Here is a 25,715-nt window from a genome sequence, read left to right on the forward strand (position 1 = left end):
TAGTTAGCTTTGCAACAGTATCAAAAAGACATTTTGGATTGTTCTTATTTTCCTCGATTAGGTTGGAAAAGTAGGATGATCGAGCAGCAGTGAGGGCTCTTCGGTACTGCACGGTACTGTCTTTCCAAGCTAGTCGGAAGACTTCCAGTTTGGTGTGGCGCCATTTCCGTTCCAATTTCCTGGAAGCTTGCTTCAAAGCTCGGGTATTTTCTGTATACCAGGGAGCTAGTTTCTTATGACAAATGTTTTTTGTTTTTAGGGGTGCAACTGCATCTAGGGTATTGCGCAAGGTTAAATTGAGTTCCTCAGTTAAGTGGTTAACTGATTTTTGTCCTCTGACGTCCTTGGGTAGGCAGAAGGAGTCTGAAAGGGCATCAAGGAATTTTTGTGTTGTCTGAGAATTTATAGCACGACTTTTGATGCTCCTTGGTTGGGGTCTGAGCAGATTATTTGTTGCGATTGCAAACGTAATAAAATGGTGGTCCGATAGTCCAGGATTATGTGGAAAAACATTAAGATCTACAACATTTATTCCATGGGACAAAACTAGGTCCAGAGTATGACTGTGGCAGTGAGTAGGTCCAGAGACATGTTGGACAAAACCCACTGAGTCGATGATGGCTCCGAAAGACTTTTGGAGTGGGTCTGTGGACTTCTCCATATGAATATTAAAATCACCAAAAATTAGAATATGATCTGCTATGACTACAAGGTCTGATAGGAATTCAGGGAACTCAGAGAGGAACGCTGTATATGGCCCAGGAGGCCTGTAAACAGTAGCTATGAAAAGTGATTGAGTAGGCTGCATAGATTTCATGACTAGAAGCTCAAAAGACAAAAACGTCATTTTTTTTTTTGTAAATTGAAATTTGCTATCGTAAATGTTAGCAACACCTCCGCCTTTGCGGGATGCACGGGGGATATGGTCACTAGTGTAACCAGGAGGTGAGGCCTCATTTAACACAGTAAATTCATCAGGCTTAAGCCATGTTTCAGTCAGGCCAATCACATCAAGATTATGATCAGTGATTAGTTCATTGACTATGACTGCCTTTGAAGTGAGGGATCTAACATTAAGTAACCATATTTTGAGATGTGAGGTATCACGATCTCTTTCAATAATGGCAGGAATGGAGGAGGTCTTTATCCTAATAAGATTGCTAAGGCGAACACCGCCATGTTTAGTTTTGCCCAACCTAGGTCGAGGCACAGACACAGTCTCAATGGGTATGGCTGAGCTGACTACACTGACTGTGCTATTGGCAGACTCCACTAAGCTGGCAGGTTGGCTAACAGCCTGCTGCCTGGCCTGCACCCTATTTCATTGTGGAGCTAGAGGAGTTAGAGCCCTATCTATGTTGGTAGATAAGATGAGAGCACCCCTCCAGCTAGGATGGAGTCCGTCACTCCTCAGCAGGTCAGGCTTGGTCCTGTTTGTGGGTGAGTCCCAGAAAGAGGGCCAATTATCTACAAATTCTATCTTTTGGGAGGGGCAGAAAACAGTTTTCAACCAGCGATTGAGTGCTGAGACTCTGCTGTAGAGCTCGTCACTCCCCCTAACTGGGAGGGGGCCAGAGACAATTACTCGATGCCGACACATCTTTCTAGCTGATTTACACGCTGAAGCTATGTTGCACTTGGTGACCTCTGACTGTTTCATCCTAACATCGTTGGTGCCGACGTGGATAACAATATCTCTATACTCTCTACACTCGCCAGATTTAGCTTTAGCCAGCACCATCTTTAGATTAGCCTTAACGTCGGTAGCCCTGCCCCCTGGTAAACAGTGTATGATCGCTGGGTGATTCGTTTTAAGTCTAATACTGCGGGTAATGGAGTCGCCAATGACTAGGGTTTTCAATTTGTCAGAGCTAATGGTTGGAGCCTTCGGCGTCTCAGACCCCGTAGCGGGAGGAGTAGAGACAAGAGAAGACTCAGCCTCAGACTCCGACTCGCTACATAATGGGGAGAACCGGTTGAAAGTTTCTGTCGGCTGAATGAGCGACACCAGTTGAGCATTCCTACAGCATTTCCCTCCAGAAGCCATGAGAAAGTTGTCCGGCTGCGGGGACTGTGCGGGGGGGTTTATACTAACGTTACTATCTGTACTTACTGGTGGCACAGACGCTGTTTCTTCCTTTCCTACACTGAAATTACCCTTGCCTAACGATTGCGTCTGAAGCTGGGCTTGTAGCACAGCTAGTGTGAAGCATTCAGCATGGACAATTACACAAGCTCTCACTGTGTAGCCTACTCCAAGTAGATAGTAGATGTAGATACCATTTTAAGATTATAATTTAAATGGATCAATACAGTAGAATGGCCCTGTTCTTCATTCAGAAAGGGGGATTACATAATTATGGATATTTCGCTTCCCCTCACTCAACAGCTCACACATTCTCCCCGTTTCTCCCCATCATACTTTTTATTTTTTATTGAATCTGTTATGTGTGAAATTAGTTTATGTATAGTTTAGGTTCAGCTTCAAGGAAATGATTAGGGTGATTATCAACTGGGCACTGCACTATCAATTGTTGGAAGAAGGAGCGGAGCAGGCCCTGCTCTGAGGAGAAGGGGCAACGGGGGAAAACCATTCAAAAAATGACATGCCCTCCTAAAAGTGGTTATAACTCCAGTTCTGTTTGTGATATTAAGATTCTAACACTGACAGTGTGTTATATAAACTTATTTAGGAAAAGTTGAGGACGAAGCGGGGCATGACACCTTTTTCCATTTGTTCCAAAATGAGGTTAGTCTCCATCCTGTAGTTGCCTCTTCAGTGTGACGTCTCCATGGTGCAGCCAGGACCATAGAGCTCTTTAATCCTCCTCTCTCTGTGAAGCTCTCTGCAGGGCAGGACACTTATGGGAAATAATAAGCTGGTGTTTCAGCTACATATTAACTTCTCATGAAATACAGTGTGATTCCTACAGACTCCTGTACAAAGAGACGATACACCGCTAGAAAACATGCACGCACACACACACTACACACACTACACACACTACACACACTACACACACTACACACACTACACACACTACACACACTACACACACTTCACTGCAGAGTGGAACCAGAGAGACCTGAAAACACACACAGTTAGGAAAGAGCTGATGATAGATATGGATGCTGAATGTTATTTATTTGTGGTGAAGAACATGACTACTGTAGGAAGAGAGAAGGGAGAGAGATATGTTGTTGATGTGAAGAGGAGTGGCATCAGGGAGCCATGTCCTCATCAGGCCCCTGATGGCTGACACAGACAATATTTACGCTCACACACACAGTCATATACACTGAGTGTGCAAAACATTAGGAACGGCTCTTTCCATGACATAGACTGATCAGGTGAAAGCTATGATCCATTATTGATGTCACTTGTTAAATCCACTTCAATGAGTGTAGATAAAGGGTAGGAGACAGGTTAAAGAAGGATTTTTAAGCCTTGATACTGAGACATGGATTGTGTATGTGTGCCATTCAGCGGGTGAATGGGTATGACAAGATATTGAAGTGCCTTTAAGTGTGTCAAGAACTGCAATGCTGCTGGGTTTTTCACATTTCCCGTGTATATCAAGAATGGTCCACCATCCAAAGGACATCCAGCCAACTTGACACAACTGTGGGAAGCATTGGTGTCAACATGGACTATCATCCCTGTGGAACACATTCCACAGGGATGATAGTCAGAGCAGAGGCAGAGCAGAGTGCTCCAACAGAGAGAGAGGCAGAGCAGAGTGTTCCAACAGAGAGAGAGAGGCAGAGCAGAGTGCTCCAACAGAGAGGCAGAGCAGAGTGCTCCAACAGAGAGAGAGGCAGAGCAGAGTGTTCCAACAGAGAGAGAGGCAGAGCAGAGTGTTCCAACAGAGAGAGAGAGGCAGAGCAGAGTGTTCATATTCGACACTGTGTGGAGTCTATGCCCGATGAATTGAGGCTGTTCTGAAGGCAAAAGAGGGTGCAACTCAATATTAGGAATGCATGTGTTTGTTTTGTACACTCAGTGTATATAGACATATACTGTTCATCCATTTACACACCATACAAATGTACACGTACATACTGTACACATTCACATCCAGAGGAAGAGAGGGACAGATAGCTGTTTCAACAGAGAGAGAGGCAGAGCAGAGTGTTCCAACAGAGAGAGAGGCAGAGCAGAGTGTTCCAACAGAGAGAGAGGCAGAGCAGAGCAGAGTGCTCCAACAGAGAGAGAGGCAGAGCAGAGCAGAGTGCTGCAACAGAGAGAGAGAGGCAGAGCAGAGTGTTCCAACAGAGAGAGAGGCAGAGCAGAGCAGAGTGCTCACACAGAGAGAGAGGTAGAGCAGAGCAGAGTGCTCCAACAGAGAGAGAGGCAGAGCAGAGTGCTCCAACAGAGAGAGAGGCAGAGCAGAGCAGAGTGCTCCAACAGAGAGAGAGGCAGAGCAGAGTGTTCCAACAGAGAGAGAGGCAGAGCAGAGTGCTCCAACAGAGAGAGAGGCAGAGCAGAGTGCTCCAACAGAGAGAGAGAGGCAGAGCAGAGCAGAGTGCTCCAACAGAGAGAGAGAGGCAGAGCAGAGCAGAGTGCTCCAACAGAGAGAGAGAGGCAGAGCAGAGCAGTGCTCCAACAGAGAGAGAGGCAGAGCAGAGTGCTCCAACAGAGAGAGCGAGGCAGAGCAGAGTGCTCCAACAGAGAGAGAGGCAGAGCAGAGTGCTGCAACAGAAAGGCAGAGCAGAGTGCAGCAACAGAAAGGCAGAGCAGAGTGATCCAACAGAGAAAGAGAGGCAGAGCAGAGTGCTGCAACAGAAAGGCAGAGCAGAGCAGAGTTCTCCAGCAGAGAGAGGCAGAGCAGAGTGCTCCAACAGAGAGAGGCAGAGCAGAGCAGAGTGCTGCAACAGAAAGGCAGAGCAGAGTGCTCCAACAGAGAGAGAGGCAGAGCAGAGTGTTCCAACAGAGAGAGAGGCAGAGCAGAGTGTTCCAACAGAGAGAGAGAGAGGCAGAGCAGAGTGCTCCGGCAGAGCAGAGTGCTCCAACAGAGAGAGAGGCAGAGCAGAGTGCTCCAACAGAGAGAGAGGCAGAGCAGAGTGCTCCAACAGAGAGAGAGAGGCAGAGCAGAGTGCTCCAACAGAGAGAGAGGCAGAGCAGAGTGTTCCAACAGAGAGAGAGAGGCAGAGCAGCGTGTTCACATTCGACACTGTGTGGAGTCTATGCCCGATGAATTTAGGCTGTTCTGAAGGCAAAAGAGGGTGCAACTCAATATTAGGAATGCATGTGTTTGTTTTGTACACTCAGTGTATATAGACATATACTGTTCATCCATTTACACACCATACAAATGTACACGTACATACTGTACACATTCACATCCAGAGGAAGAGAGGGACAGATAGCTCTTTCAACAGAGAGAGAGGCAGAGCAGAGTGTTCCAACAGAGAGAGAGGCAGAGCAAAGTGTTCCAACAGAGAGAGAGGCAGAGCAGAGTGTTCCAACAGAGAGAGAGGCAGAGCAGAGTGTTCCAACAGAGAGAGAGGCAGAGCAGAGCAGAGTGCTCCAACAGAGAGAGAGGCAGAGCAGATCAGAGTGCTGCAACAGAGAGAGAGAGGCAGAGCAGAGTGTTCCAACAGAGAGAGAGGCAGAGCAGAGCAGAGTGCTCCAACAGAGAGAGGCAGAGCAGAGCAGAGTGCTGCAACAGAGAGAGGCAGAGCAGAGTGTTCCAACAGAGAGAGAGGCAGAGCAGAGCAGAGTGTTCCAACAGAGAGAGAGGCAGAGCAGAGCAGAGTGCTCCAACAGAGAGAGAGGCAGAGCAGAGCAGAGTGCTCCAACAGAGAGAGGCAGAGCAGAGTGTTCCAACAGAGAGAGAGGCAGAGCAGAGCAGAGTGCTCCAACAGAGAGAGAGGCAGAGCAGAGTGTTCCAACAGAGAGAGAGGCAGAGCAGAGTGCTCCAACAGAGAGAGAGGCAAAGCAGAGCAGTGCTCCAACAGAGAGAGAGGCAGAGCAGAGTGCTCCAACAGAGAGAGAGGCAGAGCAGAGTGTTCCAACAGAGAGAGAGGCAGAGCAGAGCAGAGTGCTCCAACAGAGAGAGAGATGCAGAGCAGAGCAGTGTGCTCCAACAGAGAGAGAGGCAGAGCAGAGTGCTCCAACAGAGAGAGAGGCAGAGCAGAGCAGAGTGCTCCAACAGAGAGAGAGAGGCAGAGCAGAGCAGTGCTCCAACAGAGAGAGAGGCAGAGCAGAGTGCTCCAACAGAGAGAGAGGCAGAGCAGAGCAGAGTGCTCCAACAGAGAGAGAGAGGCAGAGCAGAGCAGTGCTCCAACAGAGAGAGAGGCAGAGCAGAGTGCTCCAACAGAGAGAGAGCCAGAGCAGAGTGTTCCAACAGAGAGAGAGGCAGAGCAGAGCAGAGTGCTCCAACAGAGAGAGAGATGCAGAGCAGAGCAGTGTGCTCCAACAGAGAGAGAGGCAGAGCAGAGTGCTCCAACAGAGAGAGAGGCAGAGCAGAGCAGAGTGCTCCAACAGAGAGAGAGGCAGAGCAGAGTGCTCCAACAGAGAGAGAGGCAGAGCAGAACAGAGTGCTCCAACAGAGAGAGAGGCAGAGCAGAGTGCTCCAACAGAGAGAAAGGCAGAGCAGAGTGTTCCAACAGAGAGAGAGGCAGAGCAGAGTGCTCCAACAGAGAGAGAGGCAGAGCAGAGTGCTCCAACAGAGAGAGAGAGGCAGAGCAGAGCAGAGTGCTCCAACAGAGAGAGAGAGGCAGAGCAGAGCAGTGCTCCAACAGAGAGAGAGGCAGAGCAGAGTGCTCCAACAGAGAGAGAGGCAGAGCAGAGTGTTCCAACAGAGAGAGCGAGGCAGAGCAGAGTGCTCCAACAGAGAGAGAGGCAGAGCAGAGTGCTGCAACAGAAAGGCAGAGCAGAGTGCAGCAACAGAAAGGCAGAGCAGAGTGATCCAACAGAGAGAGAGATGCAGAGCAGAGTGCTGCAACAGAAAGGCAGAGCAGAGCAGAGTTCTCCAGCAGAGAGAGGCAGAGCAGAGTGCTCCAACAGAGAGAGGCAGAGCAGAGCAGAGTGCTGCAACAGAAAGGCAGAGCAGTGCTCCAACAGAAAGGCAGAGCAGAGTGCTCCAACAGAGAGAGAGGCAGAGCAGAGTGTTCCAACAGAGAGAGAGGCAGAGCAGAGTGTTCCAACAGAGAGAGAGAGGCAGAGCAGAGTGCTACGGCAGAGCAGAGTGCTCCAACAGAGAGAGAGGCAGAGCAGAGTGCTCCAACAGAGAGAGAGGCAGAGCAGAGTGCTCCAACAGAGAGAGAGAGGCAGAGCAGAGTGCTCCAACAGAGAGGGCAGAGCAGAGTGTTCCAACAGAGAGAGAGAGGCAGAGCAGAGTGTTCACATTCGACACTGTGTGGAGTCTATGCCCGATGAATTTAGGCTGTTCTGAAGGCAAAAGAGGGTGCAACTCAATATTAGGAATGCATGTGTTTGTTTTGTACACTCAGTGTATATAGACATATACTGTTCATCCATTTACACACCATACAAATGTACACGTACATACTGTACACATTCACATCCAGAGGAAGAGAGGGACAGATAGCTGTTTCAACAGAGAGAGAGGCAGAGCAGAGTGTTCCAACAGAGAGAGAGGCAGAGCAAAGTGTTCCAACAGAGAGAGAGGCAGAGCAGAGTGTTCCAACAGAGAGAGAGGCAGAGCAGAGTGTTCCAACAGAGAGAGAGGCAGAGCAGAGCAGAGTGCTCCAACAGAGAGAGAGGCAGAGCAGAGCAGAGTGCTGCAACAGAGAGAGAAAGGCAGAGCAGAGTGTTCCAACAGAGAGAGAGGCAGAGCAGAGCAGAGTGCTCCAACAGAGAGAGAGGCAGAGCAGAGCAGAGTGCTCCAACAGAGAGAGGCAGAGCAGAGTGCTCCAACAGAGAGAGAGGCAGAGCAGAGCAGAGTGCTCCAACAGAGAGAGAGAGGCAGAGCAGAGCAGTGCTCCAACAGAGAGAGAGGCAGAGCAGAGTGTTCCAACAGAGAGAGAAGCAGAGCAGAGTGCTCCAACAGAGAGAGAGGCAGAGCAGAGTGCTCCAACAGAGAGAGAGGCAGAGCAGAGTGCTCCAACAGAGAGAGAGGCAGAGCAGAGCAGAGTGCTCCAACAGAGAGAGAGAGGCAGAGCAGAGCAGTGCTCCAACAGAGAGAGAGGCAGAGCAGAGTGCTCCAACAGAGAGAGAGGCAGAGCATAGCAGAGTGCTCCAACAGAGAGAGAGCTGCAGAACAGAGCAGTGTGCTCCAACAGAGAGAGAGGCAGAGCAGAGTGTTCCAACAGAGAGAGAGGCAGAGCAGAGTGTTCCAACAGAGAGAGAGAGGCAGAGCAGAGTGCTCCGGCAGAGCAGAGTGCTCCAACAGAGAGAGAGGCAGAGCAGAGTGCTCCAACAGAGAGAGAGGCAGAGCAGAGTGCTCCAACAGAGAGAGAGGCAGAGCAGAGCAGAGTGCTCCAACAGAGAGAGAGAGGCAGAGCAGAGCAGTGCTCCAACAGAGAGAGAGGCAGAGCAGAGTGCTCCAACAGAGAGAGAGGCAGAGCAGAGCAGAGTGCTCCAACAGAGAGAGAGATGCAGAACAGAGCAGTGTGCTCCAACAGAGAGAGAGGCAGAGCAGAGTGTTCCAACAGAGAGAGAGGCAGAGCAGAGTGTTCCAACAGAGAGAGAGAGGCAGAGCAGAGTGCTCCGGCAGAGCAGAGTGCTCCAACAGAGAGAGAGGCAGAGCAGAGTGCTCCAACAGAGAGAGAGGCAGAGCAGAGTGCTCCAACAGAGAGAGAGGCAGAGCAGAGCAGAGTGCTCCAACAGAGAGAGAGAGGCAGAGCAGAGCAGTGCTCCAACAGAGAGAGAGGCAGAGCAGAGTGCTCCAACAGAGAGAGAGGCAGAGCAGAGCAGAGTGCTCCAACAGAGAGAGAGATGCAGAGCAGAGCAGTGTGCTCCAACAGAGAGAGAGGCAGAGCAGAGTGCTCCAACAGAGAGAGAGGCAGAGCAGAGTGCTCCAACAGAGAGAGAGGCAGAGCAGAACAGAGTGCTCCAACAGAGAGAGAGGCAGAGCAGAGTGCTGCAACAGAAAGGCAGAGCAGAGTGCAGCAACAGAAAGGCAGAGCAGAGTGATCCAACAGAGAAAGTGAGGCAGAGCAGAGTGCTGCAACAGAAAGGCAGAGCAGAGCAGAGTTCTCCAGCAGAGAGAGGCATAGCAGAGTGCTCCAACAGAGAGAGGCAGAGCAGAGCAGAGTGCTGCAACAGAAAGGCAGAGCAGTGCTCCAACAGAAAGGCAGAGCAGAGTGCTCCAACAGAGAGAGAGGCAGAGCAGAGTGTTCCAACAGAGAGAGAGGCAGAGCAGAGTGTTCCAACAGAGAGAGAGAGGCAGAGCAGAGTGCTCCGGCAGAGCAGAGTGCTCCAACAGAGAGAGAGGCAGAGCAGAGTGCTCCAACAGAGAGAGAGAGGCAGAGCAGAGTGCTCCAACAGAGAGAGAGAGGCAGAGCAGAGTGCTCCAACAGAGAGAGAGGCAGAGCAGAGTGTTCCAACAGAGAGAGAGAGGCAGAGCAGCGTGTTCACATTCGACACTGTGTGGAGTCTATGCCCGATGAATTTAGGCTGTTCTGAAGGCAAAAGAGGGTGCAACTCAATATTAGGAATGCATGTGTTTGTTTTGTACACTCAGTGTATATAGACATATACTGTTCATCCATTTACACACCATACAAATGTACACGTACATACTGTACACATTCACATCCAGAGGAAGAGAGGGACAGATAGCTGTTTCAACAGAGAGAGAGGCAGAGCAGAGTGTTCCAACAGAGACAGAGGCAGAGCAGAGTGTTCCAACAGAGAGAGAGGCAGAGCAGAGTGTTCCAACAGAGAGAGAGGCAGAGCAGAGCAGAGTGCTCCAACAGAGAGAGAGGCAGAGCAGAGCAGAGTGCTGCAACAGAGAGAGAGAGGCAGAGCAGAGTGTTCCAACAGAGAGAGAGGCAGAGCAGAGCAGAGTGTTCCAACAGAGAGAGAGGCAGAGCAGAGCAGAGTGCTCCAACAGAGAGAGAGCAGAGCAGAGCAGTGTGCTCCAACAGAGAGAGAGGCAGAGCAGAGTGCTCCAACAGAGAGAGAGGCAGACCAGAGCAGAGTGCTCCAACAGAGAGAGAGAGGCAGAGCAGAGCAGTGCTCCAACAGAGAGAGAGGCAGAGCAGAGTGCTCCAACAGAGAGAGAGGCAGAGCAGAGCAGAGTGCTCCAACAGAGAGAGAGGCAGAGCAGAGCAGAGTGCTCCAACAGAGAGAGGCAGAGCAGAGTGCTCCAACAGAGAGAGAGGCAGAGCAGAGCAGAGTGCTCCAACAGAGAGAGAGGCAGACCAGAGTGTTCCAACAGAGAGAGAGGCAGAGCAGAGCAGAGTGCTCCAACAGAGAGAGGCAGAGCAGAGTGTTCCAACAGAGAGAGAGGCAGAGCAGAGCAGAGTGCTCCAACAGAGAGAGAGAGGCAGAGTAGAGCAGTGCTCCAACAGAGAGAGAGGCAGAGCAGAGTGCTCCAACAGAGAGAGAGGCAGAGCAGAGTGTTCCAACAGAGAGAGAGGCAGAGCAGAGCAGAGTGCTCCAACAGAGAGAGAGATGCAGAGCAGAGCAGTGTGCTCCAACAGAGAGAGAGGCAGAGCAGAGTGCTCCAACAGAGAGAGAGGCAGAGCAGAGCAGAGTGCTCCAACAGAGAGAGAGGCAGAGCAGAGTGCTCCAACAGAGAGAGAGGCATAGCAGAACAGAGTGCTCCAACAGAGAGAGAGGCAGATTAGAGCAGTGCTCCAACAGAGAGAGAGGCAGAGCAGAGTGCTCCAACAGAGAGAGAGGCAGAGCAGAGTGCTCCAACAGAGAGAGAGAGGCAGAGCAGAGCAGAGTGCTCCAACAGAGAGAGAGGCAGAGCAGAGTGTTCCAACAGAGAGAGAGGCAGAGCAGAGAAGAGTGCTCCAACAGAGAGAGAGGCAGAGCAGAGCAGTGCTCCAACAGAGAGCGAGGCAGAGCAGAGTGCTCCAACAGAGAGAGCGAGGCATAGCAGAGTGCTCCAACAGAGAGAGAGGCAGAGCAGAGTGCTGCAACAGAAAGGCAGAGCAGAGTGCTGCAACAGAAAGGCAGAGCAGAGTGATCCAACAGAGAGAGAGAGGCAGAGCAGAGTGCTGCAACAGAAAGGCAGAGCAGAGCAGAGTTCTCCAGCAGAGAGAGGCAGAGCAGAGTGCTCCAACAGAGAGAGGCAGAGCAGAGCAGAGTGCTGCAACAGAAAGGCAGAGCATTGCTCCAACAGAAAGGCAGAGCAGAGTGCTCCAACAGAGAGAGAGGCAGAGCAGAGTGTTCCAACAGAGAGAGAGGCAGAGCAGAGTGTTCCAACAGAGAGAGAGAGGCAGAGCAGAGTGCTCCGGCAGAACAGAGTGCTCCAACAGAGAGAGAGGGGCAGAGCAGAGTGCTCCACCAGAGAGAGAGAGGCAGAGCAGAGTGCTCCAACAGAGAGAGAGGCAGAGCAGAGTGCTCCAACAGAGAGAGAGAGGCAGAGCAGAGTGTTCCAACAGAGAGAGAGAGGCAGAGCAGAGTGTTCCAACAGAGAGAGAGAGGCAGAGCAGAGTGTTCCAACAGAGAGAGAGAGGCAGAGCAGAGTGTTCCAACAGAGAGAGAGAGGCAGAGCAGAGTGCTCCAACAGAGAGAGAGGCACAGCAGAGTGCTCCAACAGAGAGAGAGGCAGAGCAGAGTGCTCCAACAGAGAGAGAGAGGCAGAGCAGAGTGTTCCAACAGAGAGAGAGGCAGAGCAGAGTGTTCCAACAGAGAGAGAGGCAGAGCAGAGTGCTCCAACAGAGAGAGGCAGAGCAGAGTGCTCCAACAGAGAGAGAGGCAGAGCAGAGCAGAGTGCTGCAACAGAAAGGCAGAGCAGAATGCTGCAACAGAAAGGCAGAGCAGAGTGGTTCAATCAGAGAAAGGCAGAGCAGGGGGAGGATTGAAAGTTAACGCCTACAGAGTACCGCCATCGATCTGACATTGAGAGACCCTGTGACTAACATCACGTCATTAACTCAGACCATATTAGACAATATGCTATGAACGTCATAAAAACTGACTTATTTGGACATTTAGAAACGTTGTGCAACATTGTTGGAATGTTCTGTGCAACCTTCGTGAATATCACAATAATAGTCTTGCAACATTATAGGAGTGTTCTGTGCAACATAATTTAAACTTTGTATGAATGTCATCCCAACTGAGCATATTTTATGTTTTGGGAACCTATCTCTTGTAATGTATCCACACTGTTCCCACAACCTAATTAAATATTCTGTGAGCCTATAGAACTCAGAAAGGCTGTTGTGTGAACATTCTTGCAACATAAAAGGAATGTTTTTTACACCCAGATACAAACGTTACCTGAATGTCAGCACAACTGGGCAGTTATAGTGTTTTGGGAATATATCTATTGTCATATCCCCACAATGTTCCCACAACCTAAAAAACACATTCTGGTAAGTTTTTAATAAAAGAAAAAATGTGTTCTGGCCTAAGAACATTCTTGTAACATCAAGTGAAAATAAATATTACAATCATCCACACAACTGGACAGCTTTTGTGTTTTGGGAACATATATTTTGTGATGACCCCACAATGTGCTCAACAGACTGTTCCCACAACCTAATGAAACATTCTGGGAACATTTAAAGAACAGATGAAATGTGTTCTAGGAACATTCTTGCAACATCAGGAGAACGTTTTATACAAACATTGTATAATCATCAGCACGACTGGACAGTTTTTGTGTTATTAGAACATAGAACCAATTTTGGTTTGCTGGGTCTCATGCTGGGCCTAAATGTGACTGAAGGATCCACTCAGAAATGCACCTTCTCCTCAAAAAGAACTGCTTTTTATCTCCATTTCAGAAGTTTGCTTCTTATTTAATGAATGAATATCAAAGTATGTATGCCATTTGGAGATTGTATTATTATGTTTATCTTCTACTAAATCATACAGAGTAAGATTATTTTTACACCATGAAGTAATTATCTATTCCTTTCTGCAGTTATCTGTTCATCTCATCTCAGTTTCAGTCACACATCCTCTCGTTGCTTATCAAAATCTAACATGGTTTCCTCCCCTCTCTCCCTCCCCTTCATCCTCTGATCCTCTGTTGCCCCCCGTTTCCTCCCCTCTCCCCATCTCCCTTTCACTCCCCCTTCCACACCTCTCTCCCTCTGTCTTTCTCTCCCAGGTGAGTGATGTGCGGTGCGAGTGGTGTGTGTGTCTAGCGAGAGCGTGAGCCAGCGAGTGAGAGCAGTGTGTGTGTGTGTGGACAAAGCGAGCGCAGAGAGAGCCCCTTACACGGAGCATGCCTCTACGTCCTGCAGCCGGCAAACATGAGCCACCCAACTCTCCACAGCAGGACTAGCACACGCACACACACTCACACACACCCCCCTACACACACACCAACGGCAGCCAGGGGGCCAGCTCTGACAGCGGCATTCCTGTTTCTGTCGGTGTTTTCTCTTTCCGTCCCGCTCGGGAGCGGAGCCCCAGTGCAGGAGGAGGCATGGAGGAGCCACAGGGCAACACTCTGGTGATCCGCATTGGAATACCGGACCTGGCACAGACGGTGAGTTACAGCGTCACTCATACTGTTGGACTGCTACTGTTACTGAGGGAGAGAGCTCCTGGTGCCTCTCTCTCTATACCTTTCTGTCGGATCTCTCTCTCCCTCTATACCCTTTATCGCTTTCTCTTTTCCCCCTATCGTCTCTCTCTGCAGCCTTTTTTCTTTCAGTCTTCATCAGCCCTTCCCTCTTTCTCTCTCGCCTTCACTGCCTTTCTCTCTCCGGTATATACACTCTCGCCTACTCTATTTGTTAATTTGCTCTTCGGATTGCTTGCACCCTCTCTTTCTCTCCATATCTTCCTCTCCATCGCTCTCTCTCTCTGTCTCTCTCGCTCCATCTCCCCTATTCTATCTTTCTCTCTCTTCTGTTCTATCTCTCTCTTTCTCTCTCGATAATAAATCTCTTCAAATGTCTTCATTAGCTCAGCTGCAGCCGACTTTGACAACTGGGCACTTAGAGACGGAGGAAGGGGGAGGGAAAATGGAGGGTGGGAGAGAGGGAGGGAGAGAAAAGTATAAGGAAACAAGTAAAGGTGGAGAGAAGAGCTGTGAGTGGCATTGTTAATTCAAAGAGCAGAGAGAACGACTAATAAACGTACGACTAATACAACTTGAAACTGAGAAGAGAGTTACATTCTCTCTGAACTGTAAAACGTATATATTTTGTGTGTGTGTGTATTTGTATGAGTGTCGGTCATCTGTGTGTGTGTGTGTGTGTGTGTGTGTGTGTGTGTGTGTATGTGTGTGTGTGTGTGTGTGTGTGTGTGTGTGTGTGTGTGTGTGTGTGTGTGTGTGTGTGTGTGTGTGTGTGTGTGTGTGTGTATGTGTGTGTGTGTGTGTGCATGCATGCATGCTGTGGAGGTGTTTTTCCTGAGGCTTGGGTATAGGGATGTCCCCTGGGAGGAAGCTTGACTGTGCCAGGCTTTGAATGGTATCCTAGGCCTGTTCCCCCAGGCTCTGGCTCTCTACAGTGGCGGTTCGTATGTAAAATCACTAAGGAAGCCAAGGCAGGAAAAGCCATATTACAACCTATGTGTTGTGATAATTGGGTTATTTGCTTTATAACTTGTTAGTTTGCCACTGTGATATAATAAGGCCGAAACGACAAAAAGATAACAGTCACACAGGGAACAATAAATTCAGCCACACGATTGTTTCATCACAAAACCGGAGAGCAACATCTGACCGGTGAAGTACACAAAGCAAATATTGCATGTAACAAACAGTTACATGACCTAAAGCATGGTAAAGCAAGTTAATGTTTCAGACATTTTAAGACTACTGAACAACTATTGGTCTAGAACCATTGATAATTACCACAAGCCGCATAGAAAACAGGAGCTGCTTCCAATATTCCAGCACCATTTCAACTTCACCATTTCAACATCATCAAATCAACTCTCGTGCCTATGCTTAGTCTAATACAGTGACATCTTAAAGATACCAAAAACGATTTAGTCCTATCAACGTTAGTTAAATATCATGCGTTCCATGGTACTGATTTGTGTATGCGTGTGTGTGCGCAAATGCCATGCTCCTGTCTTTCATGTTGCCAAAACTGTCTGACTGTCATACAGTACACACTTTAAGTTTTTGTTGTAGTAGACTAGGCTACCTGGATTTCTCGTATGGGCAATTATGAGCAAGCTAGTTAACGTCAGCTTTCTATATTGAATTTCCATCCTCTCAGGCCAGGGATACAATGTATGAATTTATGGTTGGATCAGAATCACCGTTATAATCATATAAAATCCAAATACCCATCTCCATCCATCACTAATTTAGGAAAGGGCTGATTTTAGCTAGCTAGCCACCAGAGGACAATGACACAAAAACATTTTTTATGTCAATGACGTTTTGCCTTTGATGTGATTGGTGTGAATCCAAACTGGCTCCCCTTGACACTTTTCTTTGGTGCACCAGGACCATTCACAGTTGACCTCAATTTAGTTTAGCTCGGCCTCCCGGGTGGCGCAGTGGTCTAAGGCACTGCATCGCAGTGCTAGCTGTGCCACCAGAGATTCTGCGTTTGAGCCCAGGCTCTGTTGCAGCCGGCCGCGACTGGGAGGTCCATGGGGCGACGCACAATTTGGCCCAGCGTCATCCGAGTTAGGGAGGGTTTGGCCGGCAGGGATATCTCATCGCGCACTAGCGACTCCTGTGGTGGGCCGGGTGCAGTGCACGCTGACCAGGTCACTAGGTGTACGGTGTTTCCTCCGACACATTGGTGCGGCTGGCTTCCGGGTTGAATGTGCGTTGTGTCAAGAAGCAGTGCGGCTTGTTTGGGTTGTGTTTCGGGGGACGCATGGCTCTCGACCTTCGGGAGTTGCAGCGATGAGACAAGACTGTAACTACAGACTACAGACAAGACTGTAACTACTACCAATTGGATACCACGAAATTGGGGAGAAAAAAGGGGTAAAACAAAACAATATATTTTTTAGTTAGCCCAACGATGATTGGCTATTCTTTTATAATTTTTTTTATCATTGATGCCAAATGCTTGCTGACTTCTGCTGCTATTGAATTCAATGCTACGGGCGGCAATTATGTCATACTCTTTTTGACCAGACAGAATCAGATACATGGGCTACACATACTGAGACAGAGGGGAGCTGTTTCACTTGATCGGACGCTTTCTCTGTTGAGATAGATTCGGCCACTTGTGAATTGAAGGAAAATTATGAAAGACAGGGATGATAGATACATTATTTAATGTTTATTTTTTTATTGGTCAAATTTTGGGGGAAGCCTGGCCTCCCTTCGCATCCATGAATAAATGCCACTGGCTCTCTACCTGCCTGCTGCCTGCCTGCTTCCTGCTGTTGGATGTTGGCTGGCTAAATACCTGCAGAACCACCGTTCAAATCCCTTCAAGCATTTCTCGTACCTCACTATTCAAGGACCCCTTCTCTGAACTACTGTGTGTGTGAGTACATATGTGTGGGATCTTACATGTGTTAGTGTGCATGTGTGTGCATGCATGTGCGCCTGCGTGTGTGCCTGCATACACGTGTGTATGTTCCTGCATGCGTGTGTGTGTGCGGCAGAAGGTGGCAGGGGACAAAGCAGATGTCCAGATGATAAGGCTGTGTGTGTTTCAGGCCCATTTTCCATGTCCCCTCTTCTCTCTCTTCTCTCACCAGCCAGATGTACTCAGAGCCTGAGTTGGCAGACTGACATAAAAGGACATTTATAGACAGAGAGACCGAGAGAGAAAAGCGAAAGAGAGAGAGAAAAGAGATTGAGAGAAATGAGAGAAATTAAGACTGAGGGATGGGTGGAGGGATTGAGGGAGAGAAAACATTAAGGACAGGGAATTCCCTCATCGTCATCGCTCTCTCTCTCCACTGCAGGGCTGTTTGGGGCCTTAGAGGTTGGAGAAGGTTGTATTAAAGGTGATTCATGTTTAATGGAATCTATTAGCCTTGTGCTACTTTTAACCCTTTTCAAATCAATCTGCACTGGAATGGTTAGAAAATATAATTTCTGTTTTTGTGAGAAGTCTATATAGAGAGACATGTAATATCCCCATGCCATGGGGATATTTTACACAAGAGTAGTTCTATCCCAGGTGTGATTGTTTAACATGAAATGTTACTCCTATGGCATGTTGTGGTATGTCATGTGTAATAGCATGCTTATTAATGAAAGGTGGTGGCCTGGAACTCTATTTACCGTAAATAGGGCTGGGAATTGCCAGGGACCTCACGATATTATCACTATACTTAGGACTCTGCACTCCCACGAAGCATCGTTACCCATCGCTCCACAAAGGCCGCGGCTTTTGTAGAGCAAGGGGAACCACTACTTCAAGGTCTCAAAGCGAGTGACGTAACCGATTGAAACGCTATTAGCGCGCATCACCGCTAACTAGCTAGCCATTTCACATCCGTTACACACGCACACACAGGAGCGAGCACACATTCTAACAAACACACATATATGAAATTAGGTAGCCAACACACTAATTATGGTACAGTACATGAAGATTAAACACACCCTGCTGTGTGTGAGGGATGAAGAGAAAGATTACAGGCATGTTGTAAGGACTGTTTCACAGATGGAGGTTGGCAACGTGAGCAAGTGTGTGACGTCATCTGTATAACGAGCAAGCATTTGTTCCGGTTGCAATGTGGGTATCCTCTTCTGGCTCAAACGTCTGTTCTTTCTTTCCATTTTCCTGCACCATGCATCACTTTGTCTGGTGCTCTGTCTAGCCTTCTCCTTTGCAGGCTGCTCATGTAGTGTTCACCTACACACAAGCACATACACACACTGAGCTATGCTGGGTCATCCCTCCCTCTCTGGACAACAGTTGGCAATTAAGCATAGGGAGGGAGAAAGGGAGAGATGGATGTAGGGATAGTTTGGAGGGAGAGAGAGGGAGATGAAGAAACGCAGAAGAGAGTTGGGAGGGAGATGGAAGCTTTGTCTCGTGCCACAAGCTGCTGTGAATGAAGCTAAAAATAGTAACAGGGGACGTGAGGTACCTACTAAAGAGGAGACACACACCGCCAGGAGATTTCTGAGTGTGTGTGTGTCTGTGACAGATTTAACTTCAGTCAAACTGTCTGGGTCGGAAGGGTACACTATATGCACTGTAACATGAGGACCGAAATGGACTGAAACTGTTGATACTGAAACAGCAGCGTTACTTTTAGAAGCTGATGATACTGGCACTCTCACATCGGCTACACTATGGGTTTGGAGTGTAACTGAAATAGTGTAAAGTGTTTGACCTGAAATGGTTTACATCATCTCTCAGTCAATAATTAAACTCTACTGTGTTATAGATGGGACTAGACAAAAAGTACTGTAAGTCTCTCAGGATAAGAGCGTTTGCTAAATGACCTAAATGTCAAATGAAAAATGTAGAGAGCTCAAGGCAATTACACCTTCTGATCAGTCCATGATCTGCAGTACACCACGAGAGCTAAACAGCACAGGCATGTTTATGTGCAGTGCATGATGCTAGGATATATCTGCAATAGAATGGTGCCTCTCTCCCAGTCTTCTACCTTTATGCTGCCCTCCCCTTGTCCCCCTCTGCCCCCCTCGCCTCACCCCAAGTTTCACAATATGTGGCAGTTTGTAACAGAATTCTCTCCCCGTTTCTCTGCGGGTTGTGGGTTACCCCCTAAGGCTGTAGAAGCTCTTCTGACTGATGTAATATTGTTCTTCCCTCTATTGGCTTGAAACCTCAACTTACTGCTATAATACGCTACCCTCCTACTGTATATGCTTCTTATTGGAGTGGAGAGAGCAGGAGACTGAGAATCAGACTTTCTCCAAAACAGTGTGTGTGTGTGTGCATGCTTGTGTGTGTGTTTGAATCTCTGTTGACTGACATTAACAGTAGGTCTGTTTGGCGTGAGCTGTCTCGCCTGTCAGTGATTGGAGAAGAGAGGCGGTTTGAAGGATAGAGGATAGGGGTGCGTGTGTGTGTCTGGGTGAGTGCGTGTGTGTGTGTGTGTGTGTGTGAGGGGGGATTGGTTAGAGTGAGAGAGTTTAATGGTTATTTGAAGGCTATATAGCGAGATCATGTCCTTCAAATCTGACAGTGTGTGTATTTGGGTTTGACTGTGTGTGAGTGGGTTGGGGGCGATAATGACATCACTTGTAACTTCCATGTTTCCTTAGCTTCTGGCCTGTTTTGGAGCAGAGATTGCTTTATTACTGTGTGTCAATCTCTTTGTGTGCGTGCGTGCGTGCGTGCGTGCGTGCGTGCGTGCGTGCGTGCGTGCGTGCGTGCGTGCGTGCGTGCGTGCGTGCGTGCATGTGTAAATTGGGCTGTCCACGGTTGTTTATACAGTACTAGTCAAAAGTTTAGACACACCTACTCATTCCTGGGTTTTTCTTTATTTTGACTATTTTCTACATTGTAGAATATGAGTGAAGACATCAAAACTATGAAATAATGAAATTACCACGTGGAATCATGTAGACACCAAAAAAGTGTTAACCAAATCAAAATATATTTTATATTTGAGATTCTTCAAAGTAGCCAGCCTTTGCCTTGATGACAGCTTTGCACACTCTTGGAATTCTCTCAACTAGCTTTACCTGGAATGCTTTTCCAACAGTCTTGAAGGAGTTCCCACAAATGCTAAGCATTTGTTGGCTGTTTTTCCTTTCCTCTGCGGTCCAACTCATCCCAAACCATCTGTCACCTGCATTCCAGGTGACCACCTCTGGAAGCTGGTTGAGAGAATGCCAAGAGTTTGCAAAGCTGTCATCAAGGCAAAAATGGTCTACTTTGAAGAATATAAAATATATTTAGATTTGTTAAACACTTTTTTGGTTACTTCTGCCGTGACTTGACTTCAACATTAATTTGAAGACTGCTATTTATCTAATTAACTAACTATGTTTAATTTTTACCTGATTAAATTAATCATATAGCAATTATCTCATTAGGATCTAGGGCACCACGAGAGCGGTTCTTTAAAGAGTTACCATCTTCCAAATTAAACTCTAAAATCTCTTTACCTGTCACGTCTATAAACAGTCAACTTGTAATCATAACCTCGTATCATATCATCATTCTGAACAGTCGTAACCTCCTTGCATCTGCAAAAACCTTATTTAGCAGAATGACAGCAACATGGCTGCTTTTTAAAGAAGAGAGGAGGAGGGAGAGAGAGGGACAGAGACACTTAACATTGGTATATTCAGAAACTACTCTCACCTCCAGTAACCATATGGTTTGCACTACCGCCGCCCGCTTTGAGTAAGAAGTCATGAATGTATTTACGTGAAATGCCTGGGTTCGCAGGGAATCTCTCTCGGTGAACAGGGCAGATACCGATATAGCATTAATAAGCCAATATCGGCTGATAATATTGGCTGATAATATCGGTGAATCGATATTTTGTCTGTCTCTAGCTAAGATACTCAATACCAGAACCATACCATAGCCAAAAAGGAAGGGCTATTACCCAAGGTCCCTTTATAGCACTTGATCCAGACAGATCTTTTGATTTCAATATCATTACATTTGACATGTTTTATGTAAATATTTCAGAGACAGACATTGAGGCATGAATTAATCAATTATTCAATTCACTTAGTTTTTTCCAATCTAACTACATACAGTTGAAGTCGGAAGTTTACATACACCTTAGCCAAATACATTTAAACTGGCTTTTTCACAATTCTTGACATTTAATCCTAGTAAAAATTCCCTGTCTTAGGTCAGTTAGGATCACCACTTTATTTTAAAATTGTGAAATGTCAGAATAATAGTAGAGATATTTATTTATTTCAGCTTTTATATCTTTTATTACATTCCCAGTCGTTCAGAAGTTTACATACACTCAATTAGTATTTGGTAGCAGTGCCTTTAAATTGTTTAACTTCAAACGTTTCGGTTAGCCTTCCACAAGCTTCCCACAATAAGTTGGGTGAATTTTGGCCCATTCCTCCTGACAGAGCTGCTGTAACTGAGTCAGGTTTCTAGGCCTCCTTGCTCGCACACGCTTTTTCAGTTCTGCCCACAAATTTTCTATAGGATTAAGGTTAGGGCTTTGTGATGGCCACTCCAATACCTTGACTTTGTTGTCCTTAAGCCATTTTGCCACAAATTTGGAAGTATGGTTGGGGTCATTGTCCAGTTGGAAGACCCATTTGCGACCAAGCTTTAACTTCCTGACTGATGTCTTGAGATGTTGCTTCAATATATCCACATACTTTTCCATCCTCATGATGCCATCTATTTTGTGAAGTGCACCAGTCCCTCCTGCAGCAAATCACCCCCACAACATGACGCTGCCACCCCTGTGCTTCACGGTTGGGATGGTGTTCTTCGGCTTGCATGCATCCCCCTTTTTCCTCCAAACATGACGATGGCCATAATGGCCAAACAGTTCTATTGTTGTTCCATCAGACCAGAGGACATTTCTCCAAAAAGTACGATCTTTGTCCCCATGTGCAGTTGCAAACCGTAGTCTGGCTTTTTAATGGTGGTTTTGGAGCAGTGGCTTCTTCCTTGCTGAGCGGCCTTTCAGGTTATGTCGATATAGGACTTGTTTTACTGTGGATATAGATACTTTTGTACCCGTTTCCTCCAGCATCTTCACAAGGTCCTTTGCTGTTGTTCTGGGATTGATTTGCACTTTTCGCACCAAAGTACGTTCATCTCTTGGAGACAGAACACGTCTCCTTCCTGAGCGGTATGACGGCTGCGTGGTCCCATAGTATTTAAACTTGCGTACTATTGTTTGTACAGATGAACGTGGTACCTTCAGGCATTTGGATATTGCTCCCAAGGATGAACCAGACTTGTGGAGGTCTACAATTGTCACGCCCTGGCCTTAGTATTCTTTGTTTTCTTTATGTTTTTTAGTTAGGTCAGGGTGTGACATGGGGAATGTATGTGTTTTTGTAGTGTCTAGTGTAGTTGTCTAGTTATGTCTATGGCTGCCTAGATTGGTTCTCAATTAGAGGCAGCTGTGGTTCATTGTCTCTGATTGAGAGCCATATTTAAGGCAGTCATAGGCATTGGGGTTTTGTGGGTAATTGTCTGTGTCTATGTTCTATGTTGCATGTGTGCACTTAGTTCATTTAGATAGCTTCACGTTCGTCTATTTGTTGTTTTGTTTCGTTTTTCTTCTTAATAATAAAGAGAAGATGTATTTTTCACACACTGCGCCTTGGTCCACTCTCTCACCCTTAGACAGCCGTGACAACAATTTTTTGTCTGAGGTCTTGGCTGATTTATTTTGATTTTCCCATGATGTCAAGCGAAGAGGCACTGAGTTTGAAGGTACGCCTTGAAATATATCCACAGGTACACCTCCAATTGACTCAAATTATGTCATTTAGCCTATCAGAAGCTTCTAAAACCATGACATCATTTTATGGAATTTTCCAATCTGTTTAAAGGCACAGTCAACTTAGTGTATGTAAACTTCTGACCCACTGGAATTGTGATACAGTGAATTATAAGTGAAATAATCTGTCTGTTAACAATTGTTGGATATATTACTTGTGTCATGCACAAAGTAGATGTCCTAACCGACTTGCCAAAACTATAGTTTGTTAACAAGAAATTTGTGCAGTGGTTGAAAAACGAGTTTTAATGACTCCAACCTATGTAAACTTCAACTGTAACAACATAATGGTAATAATTTATTTGAATGGTAAATCTCTATTGATAAACTAGGTAAATCAAGATGTAGCCTAGACGTATTCATAATATTCAATGGAGTGTGCATGGATTGAGTATTTGATCTATTTTCATGGGGCTGTTTCCCTTCCATTTGGGACTTGTTTTATTGTACTGATCAACAGCATTTGCATATAAGAAGCAATCTCTTATTTTATAAAATGTGAATAGAGGGAGACGCAGTGAATGAATAATGTTTTTGGCAATGACTGTATGGCTTTTGGTGACATCAGCTTTGAATTCAGCAAAGTTTGCATATTATCACAAAGTACTAAGGTACTAATGGCTCTAAGAGGAGTGGGTGCGGCTCCAGATGGTGAACGGAGGCAGGTATTTGTGTGTCTGCGGGTTTGTTACACTTTCTGTAGCTATTTTGTTTGTAAAGTCCAAAGTGAGTCAGTTTTTGTCCAGTTTTGTCCAGCAAATGTACTAAATGTTTTTGATGAGATTGTTTGTTTCACTCATTTGGTGGATTATACTGAATCTCACCACAGGCCTGCATGAACTCCGCCACTCACAAACAAACAGAAAACAATACTCACTGGAGCTCCTGCTACTGTGGGATCGCCCGGCTTTGGTGGAGAAATCCCTGAACAATTCTGTGGACTCTCTTCTAAAACTCAATGTGTTGGCCACCGATGAATGGACTAATTATTGGAACTGTGAAAAGGCTGGGTGTGTTCACGTGTTCGATTACGGATTAAACATCAGCAGCAGGCTAACCGCATCTCCTTACGTTCTCTAATCCTGGCGAACATGCAATCCTTGAGGAATAAGATGCCTGTTGTATGGCTTTCTCTGAGACTCACTGACTCAGACATGGACTCATCTTTGGAGATAAACGGATTTGGGTGTCCGCTTTGACTGGACCTAGTCTGCCTGTAAATCAATTGCTGATGGTGCAATAATGTAAGTGTCAGAGAGAGGCTATGTCTACCTGATATTGAGCTGCTGTCAGTGTCGATAAGACATTTCTATCTCCCAGGAGAGTTCCCCCAAATATTCATCACAGTCGTTTACGTTCACACTAAAGTGATCATATTTATACTATGACTCAAAAACTGCAATCTCTATCTCCCGATGCCCCCGCTATTGTTTTAGGAAATTTTAATCTCTGTAATTTAAAGAAATCACTGAGTTACTTAAATGTCACCTCCCCAAGAAACCATAACAAGACCGTAGGGGCCTAGAAGTCCACAGTGAGAGCTCCGCTCAGCTCATCTGACCACAATACTGTGCATATCTATAGGACTGTGCTGAAGAGGGAGAAAGCACAAAAACGTGAATTGAAGGTTTGGGCCAATGACAGCACTCTGGACTGTCTTTCAAGACTAGTGACGGTATATATGAACTCACTGATGCGATGTGCAGTTATATCTCCTTCTATGAAGATACAGTGATTTCTAGCAAAAGTGTAACTATCTATCCCAACAACAAGCCTTGAGTTACCAAGTCATTGAAGTGCTTATTGTATAATAATGATACTGCTAAAAGGGAATTTAGATTTGAGGTGAGATCAGAAATCAAGAAGGCCAAACTGAAATAATGATAACTATGGTTGGGCTACAAGACAAGGGAATCAAGGTGATACAGGCTGATGGTTTTAACTCAAACAAATAACTGGCTGATGAGCTAAATGTTTTTTCAATCTCAGATTTGACAATCAGTACTTCAGTGGAGAAATCACTGAGATGTGTATGAGGACAGCTGCTACTCTCAAGATGGAATTTAGCATCCAAAGTGTCACCTGCCGATTCAGACAGACCAAAGTTAAAAAGAGCCCAGGACCAGACAACATTGGTGGACAGGTACTGAAGTCATGTGCAGAGCAACTCAGTGAAACGTTCCTAATTCTGGAAGCTCCTATGGCCAAAAGCGAATTCCCTAAGGTGCTAAATGACTTCAGAACAGTGGCACTGACATCATTGGTAATGAAATAATTTGAGAAGCTAGCCAAGAAGGATGTACAGTACTTTGTCAGGTTGAGAACTCCCTGGACCCCCTGCAATTTGCTTACAGAGTCAAGAGGGTGGTGGAGGATGCCACTCAACGTCATCTACACTCAACGTCACTTAGAGGGTGCAAACTATGAAGTTAAATTATTGACATAATGATTTGAGCGTGTAGAATAGATTTGTAGTTGTAAACACAATTTGCAATTATGTTACTGATGAGTTGTGAACATGAAAGAATAATCTGTAGTTGTCAACACATTACAACACATCTGTAGTCAAACACATTATCAAACGTGTAATTGATGAGTTGTGAACATGAATAAAAAAACTAATTTGTAGTTGTAATCGCATTCGTAAACTTGTAACTTACTAGTTGCGCGCAATATTTGCATCTGTACACCTGCACATGTCAATTTCGCACACTCAGACTTTTGGCAGTGCTTTAGCACCTTACCCTGACAAACATATTTGTAGGCAAGGAGAGTGAGAGAGAAACAGGAACATCTGGCTAGAAATGTAAAGGAAAATGTTTTCAACAGACAAAAATGTCCTCAAGTGTGCTACCTATGGTATATCCCCCAAATAAAATCCCCATACTTTAACGATGACAGCTTCTCCATCCTAGAGGGGGAGATCAACCATATTCAGGCCCAGGGACATGTACTAGTCTATGGTGACCTCAGTGCCAGAACTGAACAAGAACCTGACGCTCTCACCACGCAGGGGGACAAACACCTACCTGGAGGTGACAGCATCGCCTCATATATATATGCCCCCTTAGACACAACTAAACAACCAACAAAAATGGGTCACAACTCCTGCAGCTCTGTCGCACGCTGGGTCTGTGCATAGTCAATGGTAGGCTTCGAGGGGACTTCTATGGTAGGTACACCTACAGCTCATCCTTTGCCAATAGTACCGTAGATTACTTTATCACTGGCCTCAACCCAGAGTCTCTCAGAGCGTTCCAAGTCACTGACACCCTTATTAGATCAC

General features: G+C 46.6%; 1 protein-coding gene across 1 annotated transcript in view; it reads left to right on the forward strand.

Annotated features, from left to right (window-relative positions):
- Positions 1-25,715, forward strand: part of LOC120053257 (SH3 and multiple ankyrin repeat domains protein 3-like) — a 275,026-nt gene that overhangs the window by 8,987 nt on the left and 240,324 nt on the right. The window contains exon 2 of the mRNA XM_039000401.1: positions 13,509-13,595. Within this exon, the coding sequence (XP_038856329.1) occupies positions 13,509-13,595 (87 nt within the window). The remainder of the gene's footprint in view (positions 1-13,508; positions 13,596-25,715) is intronic.

This window comes from Salvelinus namaycush, chromosome 9 (genome assembly GCF_016432855.1).
Source record: "Salvelinus namaycush isolate Seneca chromosome 9, SaNama_1.0, whole genome shotgun sequence".
NCBI classification, from domain to species: Eukaryota; Metazoa; Chordata; class Actinopteri; order Salmoniformes; family Salmonidae; genus Salvelinus; species Salvelinus namaycush.